Source organism: Hypanus sabinus, chromosome 1 (assembly GCF_030144855.1).
Source record: "Hypanus sabinus isolate sHypSab1 chromosome 1, sHypSab1.hap1, whole genome shotgun sequence".
Classification (NCBI taxonomy): Eukaryota; Metazoa; Chordata; class Chondrichthyes; order Myliobatiformes; family Dasyatidae; genus Hypanus; species Hypanus sabinus.
The window spans coordinates 131,729,224-131,741,624 of NC_082706.1; the positions used below are offsets into that span (position 1 = coordinate 131,729,224).

General features: G+C 39.3%; 1 protein-coding gene across 2 annotated transcripts in view; it reads right to left on the reverse strand.

Moving 5' to 3' along the window:
• LOC132397818 (centrosomal protein of 290 kDa-like) overlaps window positions 1-12,401 on the reverse strand; it is a 100,278-nt gene that overhangs the window by 46,293 nt on the left and 41,584 nt on the right. Inside the window, exons 3-7 of one of the 2 annotated variants that reach the window (XM_059976578.1) lie at window positions 10,016-10,218; window positions 9,505-9,644; window positions 5,659-5,742; window positions 3,736-3,829; window positions 1,565-1,739 (exon numbers count right to left, since the gene is read on the reverse strand). In XM_059976578.1, coding sequence (XP_059832561.1) covers window positions 1,565-1,739; window positions 3,736-3,829; window positions 5,659-5,742; window positions 9,505-9,644; window positions 10,016-10,048 — 526 coding nt within the window. In that variant the 5' untranslated portion in view covers window positions 10,049-10,218. Of the gene's footprint in view, window positions 1-1,564; window positions 1,740-3,735; window positions 3,830-5,658; window positions 5,743-9,504; window positions 9,645-10,015; window positions 10,763-12,401 lie in introns of those variants that run through there. The other variant, XM_059976574.1, reaches the window with a different exon arrangement.

A 12,401-nucleotide genomic window follows, 5' to 3' on the forward strand; every position in this document is an offset into this window, starting at 1 on the left:
GGCAGACAAACATGTGCAGAAAATAGAGGACTTTTATATGAATGGTAATCTTATTACATTTGATCAATTATGTCAGACATACCATATTCCTAAAAATACTTTTTAAAATATTTGCAACTGAGGCATTTCATATTATCAAAATATAAGCATTTAATATCTGAACCACCACTATCTAAACCTAAAGGGGAGGAGTCAGATTTCTTTATTCTATTCAGCTTTGATGTCATATGATAAGGAGTCCACCACTGACAGGCTGGAGGCATGGAGGCTGGATGTTCAAGAGGACATACAAAAAACTGAGTGGGAAATGGCATGCTTAAAAGCCCAAAAACAATCAATACAAGAATGAAGCTTTTACAATATAAATGGTTAATGAGAACTTACATTACCCCAATCAAACTGAACTGTTGGACCCTTGACATCCCAGACACTTGTGTTAAATGTTTAGAAGAAAAGGGTACTCAGCTTCACTGTATATGGGACTGTTCAGAATTTAAAAAAATACTGGAAAACAGTTGTTCAGACTATATCTGAGATTGTTGAAGTTAAGGTGCCTCACCAAGCAAAAATGTGTACCAGGTATATATCCAAAGAACTTTACTATTAGTCCAAAACAGTCTACTTTAATTGACTTTGGACTCCTACAGGCCAGGAAGATGATAGCTTTATCTTGGAGAAAAATGGATATACCTTCGATACATGTATGGGTGAAGGAGATGGCAGCTTGTAATATATTGGAGAGACCAACTTACATAACCGGGGAAGGGCAGGAGAATTTGAAAATTGGTGTGGAAACCCTTATTGGAGTTTCTTGGACATCAAGGTGCACAGTCATTTTGAAATAGCTGTGTGTTGTTGAGTGCTTCTACAATTTTTTTTTCTGATGTGTTTAAATTTAATTTCTTTATTAAATATGTGAAGTATGTGAAATGTTGTACCTCTTTTCCTTTGATGATTGTGAAAAACATGAGGACACGTTTCACTATTTAGTTTAATTATTATTATTGTTTATTTGTATATGTGAAGTATATGTAAAATTCAATTAAAATATTGTTTAAAAAATTTAAGGGAATTGATTAAAGGTCACACAAAGAATTTGGAACCCATTACTTCACAGGACAACCGGAAGCAGGTTCAACAGCATTCAAATCAAAAATGGATAAATCTTGCAAGTTAAATGCAGGGATATAGGGGAGGAATGGAAGGTAGTAGGACTAACTGGATTGTTCTTCAAAAAAAAACTGAAGCAAGCACAATGGTTCAAATGGCCACCTCATGCCATTGTTTGCGCAATACTAGATGATCTAGACTTGGTTTATGCCAAGTGAGCTTTTTCCAGCAAGGACATTATTAACAGACTCTCTGCCCTTAGAAAATTTCTCAGCAGCTACACCTATTCTTGTTCATTAGTCAAAATGCATAATGTTGTCTTTGTAGTATATAGTTGGTCAGCACTCCAATTATACACGAGAAATGGATATTTGAGTTAGGGGATGTACTGTATAGCTACTTCATATTATAGGTGAAAATCTCCAGGAAAGAAAGTATCCTGTTGAAACCTCACCGATGTTAATGCAGCCAGGTGAGCAAGCACTGGAACCACCAGACATACATTTGCGAGATGCAGAGTCTCGTTCCAGCATAGACGTTCTTTGCTTTCTCTCCACTTGTGTCTGCTGCAGCTGCTGAATTTTTTGCTTAGAGGCCATTAGCTGTAGCTCTAACTCATGATTCATCATCTGTAAAATGCAAGAGAGGAACCAAAACATTTCAAACTTAGTGGATAGCAAATGTACTTAAAATTAAAAATCCAAATAAAATTAATGGTAATTGCTCTTTTCTATTTGACTTTGAGTCAAAGATCAACATCTGCTTAAGTGGGAGAATAGTAGACATTCTGATGCAAACTTTTTCCATAGTCAGTTAACATCCAACATAGAGAGCAATGTAATTTTAAATTCAACATCTAGTGAAAAGAGCAAAAACTGCAGATGCTAGAAATCTAAAGTAAAAAAAATACTGGAAATATGCAGCAGGTCAGGCCGCATTTGTGTGAATAGAAATTCTGACTCTTTTGTAGAACATTCAACATCCGTTTGCATAGTCTACAACTTTCTTTATGCTTTTATCAAAACATATTGGTAGTTTTGGGATAATTATTCCCAGTACAGATACCATGTCCATTTATTCCTGAGTTGTTATACTTATTTATGATGCTCAAATAGTATATCTGGTTGAAATCATATTTTTTAAATCTTGGTGATATAAGGTCGATTTCCTATATGGCAGCAGTTATTCTGAAAGCACTGTAAAGCACAGGTACCTGAGGTTCATGTCTGCTGTAAATGAAATTATACGTTCATTTCAAAGTATAGTTTCAAATGATCTACACTCTCCCAATTCAGGCATCTTGTGTGTAGAAAATTTCTCATCTTCATACCATATTCTGCTGCCTAGACCTCAACTCTGGATTTCCCTCCTGAAACTTCTTTTGCTTTTCCAACTTTCAATCCCTCTTTCAAGATTCTTGAAACCTCCCTCTTTACTGGTTGTATAATCCTAATGAGACTTATCAACAAATTTTAAGATATCTGCAATGACTGTAATTGTTAAAGATGTGAGATAAATACAACTTATTGTTGAGTAGTATTTTGAAGTAGGGTGTTAATGCTCAACCCGAACAGGGTACTCCAATCTGAAAAGATTAACTGAGAGTAGAAGAGGCTGGATTACTGTCTACTTGCAATCCAGGAGTTAATCAAGCAGTCTTGATCTTTCAGTAAGATTACTGGTCATAACCAACATTGTTCAAAAATGTTAAGACTCAAATTAGGCAAAGACTGGCATTTAGCAATGGGATAATGGCAAATTCAAAATGCTGAAAAATATGGAGATGCAGGAATATAGCAAGACTGATACAAGGGAGACATAGACTAAGTCTAGTTTTGAAATCAGCATCTTTCCACTAAATGCAGTCTAATAAAAAGAACATTTAGATAAGTACATGAGAAGTTGTATTATATCACTAGAGAAGAACAAAACATTGAATTAAAATACAATATCAGCACTAAGGATCAAAGCAGTCAGGTTGCTAGAAAATTCAGGATTAGAGTTCCTCATGTTATGGAATGTTTGGAAATCCCAAATATGGCTGTTGAGAAACAGGGAATGCTGACATCCAAGAAAAGCAACTGAGATTTATGCATCATCTTTAAATGGGAAGAAAATCAATGCAAGATGTTTTACAAAAGACATTTATAGGGTTTTTTTTTCATTTTACTGCTGCTAACAATATAACTAATTCCATCCTTATGATTGGGCTAACAACTATGGCTAACATTCCTTGTATGAAGGAATCAATAAACAAACCAGTGACCAAAATAAATAAACTTGTAGTCCTGTTTTCTATCAAATTCAGTTTTTATTCTAAATCTAGGGTAAACTTGTATTTTAGACATCACAATATTTCACATATTTTTCAATATTCAATATTTTTCAATATTTCACAACTTTTTTTGCACTACTTACTTTCCCTTTTCTTTTTGTTTTATTTATGTTTATAATTTAAAATTTTATTATATTTACTATTGATTTGTACTCCAGGGAGCATGAAGCACAGAATCAAATACCGCTGTGATGATTGTATGTTCTAGTATCAATTGTTTGGCAGTAATAAAGTAAAGTAAGTATTCACTGTATTATGAGTAAGGCATGACACAAAAATGCACAACTCACAGTGAGCTTCGAAATGGTTTCTCTCTGTTCTTTGATGGTTTTAAGTTCTTCTTCATATTGTTTCTGAAGGGCATTGTATGTCTGCAATAGCTGACTGGGGAAATAATGGCATTATCTTTAGTTTCAGAATTAATATCTACATGATCAAGAAGTCCAATATTATCATATTATCCAGATGTCACCTATGTATCCCCAAGTGCCAAGACACAATTCTTGTTATCCTGAACAACATTCATTCCACAACCAGCACCACTAAAAACAGACCATTGATCATTCAGTTCAGTGTTGTTCCTGCAAGGTTTGTGGTAGACAAGTTCAGGTTAATTAAATATATGTTGTGCAGTACAAGACAATATGTTATGAAATTTTTCTCTTGGCATGCACAAATTCTCAGAACAGGTAACTTAAAGAAAATATAAGGGGATAGGAACAAGGGATAGAACATTCAGAGTTTAAAGCTTATTCCATCATTCAACTAGGTGAAAGGTGATCCATTGTTGTTCATTTACCCATCAACTTTATTTGACATTACAGAACTGAACAAGTCCCTTAGCTCACGATGTCTATGCAATCACGATGCCAAATTAAACTAATCCCATCTGTCTGCACATGATCCATATCCCTCCATTCTCTGCAGATTCACATGCCTGTCCAAATGCCTCTTAAACGTCACTATCATATCTACTTCCACAACCTTTACTGACACTGCGTTCCACACATCTATCACTCAGCATAACCATATAACATATAACAATCACAGCATGGAAACAGGCCATCTTGGCCCTCCTAGTCCGTGCCGAACTCTTAATCTCACCTAGTCCCACCTACCCGCACTCAGCCCATAACCCTCCACTCCTTTCCTGTCCATATACCTATCCAATTTTACCTTAAATGACACAACTGAACTGGCCTCTACTACTTCTACAGGAAGCTCATTCCACACAGCTATCACTCTCTGAGTAAAGAAATACCCTCTCGTGTTTCCCTTAAACTTCTGCCCCCTAACTCTCAAATCATGTCCTCTCGTTTGAATCTCCCCTACTCTCAAAGGAAACAGCCTATTCACGTCAACTCTATCTATCCCTCTCAAAATTTTAAATACCTCGATCAAATCCCCCTTCAACCTTCTACGCTCCAATGAATAGAGACCTTTGCACATCTCCTTTAAGCTTTCTCTGTCTTAACTTAAACCTATACTCTGCATATAAAACATTCCCACTCTGGGGAAAAGAGTATCAGTTTTGAATATTTAAATGATCCCATAGTCTTTGATGGAGTCATAAAGCAATATTGCACAGAAACAAGCCCCTTGGTCCATCCAGTCTGTGCCAAACTCTTATTCCGCCTCGTCCCTTGGAACAGAGCTCTCCAAACCCCTTTCATCCATGTACTTACTCAAATTTCTCTGAAGTGTTGAAATCAAAACTGCATCCATCACTTCTGCTGCCAGCTCATTCCACATTCTCACCACCCTCTGAGTGAGGAAGTTCCACCTCAGATATTTTAATATTTCACCTATATCTGCCTCCCTTTGCATGAGAAAAATGCCTCCTGATTTCTTTGCTCACATATCTTCACTTCTTTTCCCAAAACAATCATTCTCAATTGCCTTTAGAAACAAGAGGTGCATAAATTGATATTTATTCGATATTAATTACTTAAAAGAGTTGACACTTTGTTTAGATGATTCTTGCAACTCAAGGGAGTATTTTACTCAAAAGCATATAAGTACTGCAAAGATTTCCAGTGAAGAATTGGTGCTGATGGTCAAAGAAATCATGGGTCACAAATCAAAATTAACGCATCAAACTGCTTTAAAAAGGAAACTATTCCTGGTCACTTAATGGAACATTTCTTTTGTGTAGTTTCTACCATTGGTCAAATTTTGATTGCCTTTGTTATTATGATCAGATAAATACTTACTTCCTCTTTACATCAGCTTTTGTAGCATTATCCTCTTTAAAGCCAGCTCTATGCCATTGCTGAGGTTCAGTCTGTACTTGAGCACTTTATAAATGTATAAAAATATGAAGTTTAATATTAATCCTTTGATGCTTTCAAAACAGTCCAACTACAGTCAGAATCAACCTGTATCTATATGTCTTCTATTAACATTTTTCAGATGGTACTTCTAATAAGACAGGCATAGTAAGGATATGTGGTTTCCCATTAACAACACCATTTGTTCTAAAAAAAACCTGTAGAGTCACAGGGAACAAAAGGTTTTCAAGATTAAGAGATAGAGAAAGGTGGCAATGGCCAGGAACTGCATTGTTTTCCATTTGAAGACACAGTAAGCACCAAGGCTGTTCTGGTAGGGGAGGAAGGAGGAGACGCTTATATACCATAAATTCCGGTGAATAAGCTGATCCGGAGTAAAGCCGACCCCCCATTTTCAAGATTAAAAAAGTGACTTTTTCATGTTACCTTTGTATAAGCCGACCCCTTTTGTAGAGGTTTTTGATTTAACCAGAGAAGATCACAAGATCTCACATGCCGGTACTCAGCTTTGCCGGATGCGGAACCTGGAAATTTTGTGAACCAGTACCCACTAAGAAGATAGCCCTACACATTGTAGAGCGTTACAAGCAAATTCATAATAAATAAATCAGGGAGGGAAGTTTTGGATTAGGTTCCCAATGGTAAAGAATCCTCTGAAATGTGAACCCCGTGAAACCATTTAGCGCCCATCGTAATCTCGTTAAAACATAACACGGGGTGGCGGGATCAGTACGTGTACTCAGTATTGAGTTTGCGACCACCATGTACAAAAGATTAAAACAAATGCGATATGATGCTGGCTTCAAGCTAAAGGTTGTTGATTTTGCTAAAAGAACAAATAATTCTGCAACTGTGAAAAAGTTTAGTGTAAACGAGAAACAAGTAAGAGAGTGGACAAAGGCAGAGAACACGCCGAGGGAAATGCCACGACGAAATGTGCAAACCGTAGGAAAACATGCCAGTGGCCAGAACTGGAAGAAAAAGTTTTAGAGTGGGTGAATCATCAGCGATCGTCTGGATACATTGTTACCGGAGAAATGATTCGAGTTCAAGTGTTGAAATGGGCTGAAAAACACAGTGAGGTCAGTAAAAATTTCAAAGCTACGCGAAGTTTGGTGCACCTGATTTATGAATAGGTGAGATCTTGTGTTGAGACAAAAAAACAAAGATTGCTCAGAAAATTCCTGCGGGGAACTGTTGTTGTTTAGGTTCAAGAACACTGCTGGATGGACGAAGCGTGTTGCTTGAAGTGGGTTAAAGAGGTGTGACGTCGACATCCCGAAGGTTTCAGGAAGGAAATGTCGCTACTGGCTGGGACATGTTCAAAGCGCACGTCAGGTGAGAAGTGTTTCGAGAGGCTCGTCATGAGGCCACATAAAGACCCTGCTGCCCCCTTCACTGGACCCCTTGCAGTTCGCGTATTGTCCCAACTGCTCAACAAACGACACCATCCACCCTCCACCTGGCCAAAAAGGACATATACGTTTGACTGCTGTAACTTCAGTTCAGCATTCAACACAATCATTCCTCAGCACCTGATTGGAAAGCTGAAACTGCTAGGCCTGAACACCTCCCTCTGCAACTGGATCCTAGACTTCCTGACTGGGAGACCTCAATCAGTCCGGATTGGGAGCAGCAGCTCCAACACCATCACACTGAGCACAGGGGCCCCCTAGGGCTGTGTGCTCAGTCCACTGCTGTTCACTCAGCTGACCCACTACAGAGAGGAGGTGCAGAGCCAACAACCTGTCTCTGAATGTGAACAAAACAAAAGATGGTTGTTGACTTCAGGAGAACACGGAGCGACCACTCTCCGCTGAACATTGACAGCTCCTCCATTGAGATAGTTAAGAGCACCAAATTTCTTGGTGTTCACCTGGCAGAGAATCTCACCTGGTCCCTCAATAACAGCTCCATAGCTTAGAAAGCCCAGCAGAGTCTCCACTTTCTGCAAAGGCTGAGAAAAGTCCATCTCTCCCTCCCCCCCCCCCCCCCGACATCCTCTCCACATTCTGCAGAGGATGTATCAAGAGTATCCTGAGCAGCTGCATCACTGCCTGGTTCGGAAATTGCACCGTCTCGGATTGCAAGACCTTGTAGCGGATTGTGAGGTCAGCTGAGAAGATCATCGGGGTCTCTCTTCCTGCTATTACAGACATTTATACCACATGCTGCACCCGCAAAGCTAATAGTATTGTGAAGGACCCCACGCATCCCTAACATAAACTCTTCTCCCTCCTGCCATCTGGCAAAAGGTACCAAGCATTTGGGCTGTCACGACCAGACTGTGCAACAGTTTCTTCACCTGAGCCATCAGACTCCTCAATACTCTGAGTCTAGACTGACATCTACATCATTTATTATTATATTGTAATTTGTCTACTACTGTGCCTATTGTCCTGTTTATATAATTATTGCACTGCCCTGCACAGTTTTGTGCACTTTATGTAGTCCTGTGCAGGTCTGTAATCTAGTGTAGTTTAGTGTTTCATGTGGCACCAGGGTCCTGGAGGAACGCTGTTTCATTTTTGCAATGAACTATACCAGCAGTTTATGGTCGAAATGACAATAAACTTGACTTGACTTGAAAAGCAGCATTGAAAGCTGAAAATACAGACACTGCAGTCATCCGCGGTAGTTTGATGTCCATGCTCCAGCCACAAGATGCGAGTTTAAACAAATCATTCAAAGAATTCATGTGTCGACAGTGGAATGAATTTGTCTCTAAAACATCCAATAAATACAACCTGTCTTCCGTGTATTTTTTTTTCCAAAGTTGGCAACCTCTGTATAAGCTGACCCCCTAATTTTAGGACCACAATTTATGGCCAAATACTTGGCTTATACACCGTAATTTACAGTAAATACATTTGACATACATCATTAAAGTGGCACAAAGCATTGGAAGATCTAACCAGTATGTATCTAAGCTTATTAGATGAACAAAACATTTTGAAGAAAGAAGGCATAGTAACATCAGTAGGGTCAAACATGAGAACTACTTATGGAGGAGTATATAAAATCAGCTACAAATAATTTAAATCTAACAATGACATAGTTATAATTTGTTGATAGTGCCAATACTAACTGTGGAAATTATGGACAGAAGTTTACTAACAGGACCAACCCCCACCCTTGCATAATGGAAAGCAAATCGTCTGGTCCTCCCACTGAATCCCATTTTATAAATGAAGATGCATCCTACATGAAGATATCCTCTCAAGAGTAATGAGAGAAAATTACACTCCCCGTGGTACATAGTATACAGGCAAGAGATTTTGACTATTATTGGCAGAAAAGAAAGGTTTGTTGTTTTAATTAACCAGAAATTAATATTATAGTTCAATAAAATATTGTATAAGTATTAAGAGACTACCCTGTCAATTTCCAAGCATATTTTTAATATGGCCTCCCATAGTAAACTGACAGTTTGCAATATTTGTCCTTAGTAAACTAGTTCATTTTCTCTGTGCATTCTGTTTGTTTAGTTATTATTTTCACATAAACTCCGTAAGTGTGAATTTTTATTCCCTATCTCAAACCTTTCAGTAGTGATTTTTGAAATGAATAAGGATGAATTTTTGTTATTCAAACTGCTGTAATGCAGGGGGTCATTGTACTTATATATTTGTCTGTCCCTTGGATAGAATTTTAGGGGAGCTGTTTTATTTAAATTGAGTATGAGGTTTATACGGTAATAAAAAAAACACTATTAAAACAGTATGTTTACATAGGTAGAGAAAAAAAGTATGCTTTTAGGGTTCTCACTCTCTGGAGGTTACAAAATCCCTCATCAGCTGCTGCAAACGTAGTTTTTCCTGGATTTCTGAATGCTGAGTCTCCAGCAGTTCATTCTTCTGACGGTATTTCTTGAGTTTTCTTTGCAAGTGCTCATTTTCAGCACAAAGCTACAGAAACACAGAGGAGCTGCATTAAGACCATTCAGCTGTACAAGATATTTGTGAGAGCTCTCTTGGGGGTTACTACAAATTCTTTTGGTTACCCTGCTATAGAAAGGGTGCATTAAAATGTTGGTGGAAATAGTTGGGGAGGATGAGGAAGAAGAGGAAAGGTGATGGGGTCGAGGAGGGGAAGGTGTAAGGGGTGTGAGGAGGGGGAGAGGTGAGGAGGGGAAGGGGAGGAGAGGGGCGGGGCGAGGTGGTAGGAGGAGGGGGAGGAAAATCTGCAGATTGCGATTAGGAAGAGAGAGGGACGGGAAATGGAGAGCGCGCTTGTTAGAGAGTATTGGAACTCGGGTCCGGCCCCCGACTTCACTCACCCAAAGACATCGGTGGATGGACGGAACGTCCATTATAAACCACGCGAAGATGAAATTAAATTCGCTAGCAGCAATTCAAAATCTACAGCCATCTGCGTTGCTAGGCGACGAAGACCTTGGCGGCGCTTCGTGGTCTCTCTGTCTTCGCCTCCTACCGCCGGGAGGACTGCGCTCCTGCCACGCTTTGGAAATGGCTCCGGTATCTGAGAGACATAGATATCGTTCAGATGATCAATCTACAGTGAAAAACAGCGATCTTTGCTCCGCCTTACGTTAGGATGATCTAACAGAAGGTGGGAGTCGCCTCTCGGTGTCTTCAAAGTGCAGCCGGAGAGTGGTGAAGTGGGGAATTCATCGCCACCTCCCGATGGAATGACCAAGATGTAGTCTGCAAGGAACTGAGGCGATTTTACCACATTTTGAAGGTTTAAGAAAACCAGCCTAGACTCATAAGACTATAGGACATAGCAGAAGTAGACCATTCGACCCATCAAATCCGCACTGCTATTTCATCATGGCTGATCCATTTTCTCTCTCAACCTCCATTCTCCTACCTTCATCCTGTAACCTTTCACATTCTGACTAATCAAGAACCTGTCAACCTCTGCCTTAAATATACCCATTGACCTGGCCCCCATAGTCACATGTGAAAATGAATTTCACATTCTTCTTCCTCTGGCTAAATACATTCCTCCTCATCTCTGTTCTAAACAGACCCTCTATTCTGAGACTGTGCCTCTGGTCCTAGACTACCCCACTATAGGAAGCATTCTTCCTACCTATGTCTTTTAACATTCAATGTTTCAGAGAGATCTCCCAATCCCTCATTCTTCTAAATGCCAGTGCGTACTGGCCCAGAGCCATCAAACACTCCTCATACAATAACCCATTAATTCCCAGAATCATTCACATAAAACTCCTCTGAACCTCCTCTAAGGAAAAGGGGCCTAAAACCACTCACTGTATTCCAACTGAGACCTCATCAATGTCTCCTTGCTTTGATATTCTCATCCTCTCAAAATGAATGCCAACTTTCTGATCCAAGTTAACTTTTAGGGAATCCTCTGCATGAGGACTCCCAAGTCCGTGTACACCTTGGATATTTTAATCTTCTCACCATTTAGAAAATAATCTACGCTTTCAGTTCTTTCTACCAAAGTGCATGACTACACACTTCTCAACACTCTATTCCATCTGTTACTTCTTTGTCCTAATCTGTGCAGTCCATCTGGCCCAGGTGACTTATCTAGCTTCAGATCTTTCAGCTTCTGAAGCACCTTCTCCCAAGTAATAGCAACTGCCCCGGACACTCTCAAACTTCCCACATACTGCTAGCCTTCCACAGTGAAGAATGATGCAAAATTCTTATTCAATTCATCCATTATTTTCCTACCCACATTACTAACCCCTCCAGTGTCATTTTCCAGTGATCGATATCTATGCTTGACTCTCTCTTACTCTTCATATTTCTAAAAAAACCATTTTTCTTCTTTTATATTATTGGAAAGCTTAGCTTCATATTTCATCTTTTCCCTTGCCTTCTGTTGGTTTAAAAGATCCCTAATCCTTTAAGCTCCCATTAACATTTGCTCTAAAAAGCCATCTCATAGACATTCTACAGATTCTTTCTCTTGAGATCCAGCAACCTGATTTTCCCAATCTTCCTGCATATTGAAATCCCCCATGACTATCGTAAGATTGCCTTTTCTATCTCCTGTTGTTCTTTGTAACCCATGTCCTGTCTACTCTTCAGAGGCCTGTATATAACTCCCATCAGAGTATTTTTACCCTTGCAGCTTCTAAACTCTACCCACAAAGATTCTACATTTTCTGACCCTATAGCACCTTTTTCTAAGGATATGATTTCATTTTTTACCAACAGAGCCACCCCATCCCCTCTGCCTACCTACCTGTACATTGAACACAATGTGTGTCTTTGGATATTAATTTCCCAACTATAATCTTTTTCAACCACGACTCACAGATGTTCACAGCAATCTCTAAAATGTGTTACAAAATCATCTACCTTGTTCCATACAGTGCATGCTTTAAAATATAACACCTTCAGTCCTGTATTCATCACCCTTTTTGATTTTAGCCCCCACTTTAACCCATCCCGCTGACTATAAATTTGCCCTACCATCTGCCTGTCCTTTCTCACAGTCTCCCTTCACACTACACCTAGTTGTATATCAACTGCCTCATCCTCAGCCCTATCACTGGTTCCCATTCCCCTGCTAAATTAGTTTAAGCCTTGCCCAACAGCTCTAGCAATCTGCCCGCAAGGATATTGCACCCCCCCCCCCCTTGGGTTCAGGGTTAACCCTTCCTTTTTGTATAGGTCATACCTTCCCTAGAAGAGATCACAATGATCCAGAAACCTGAA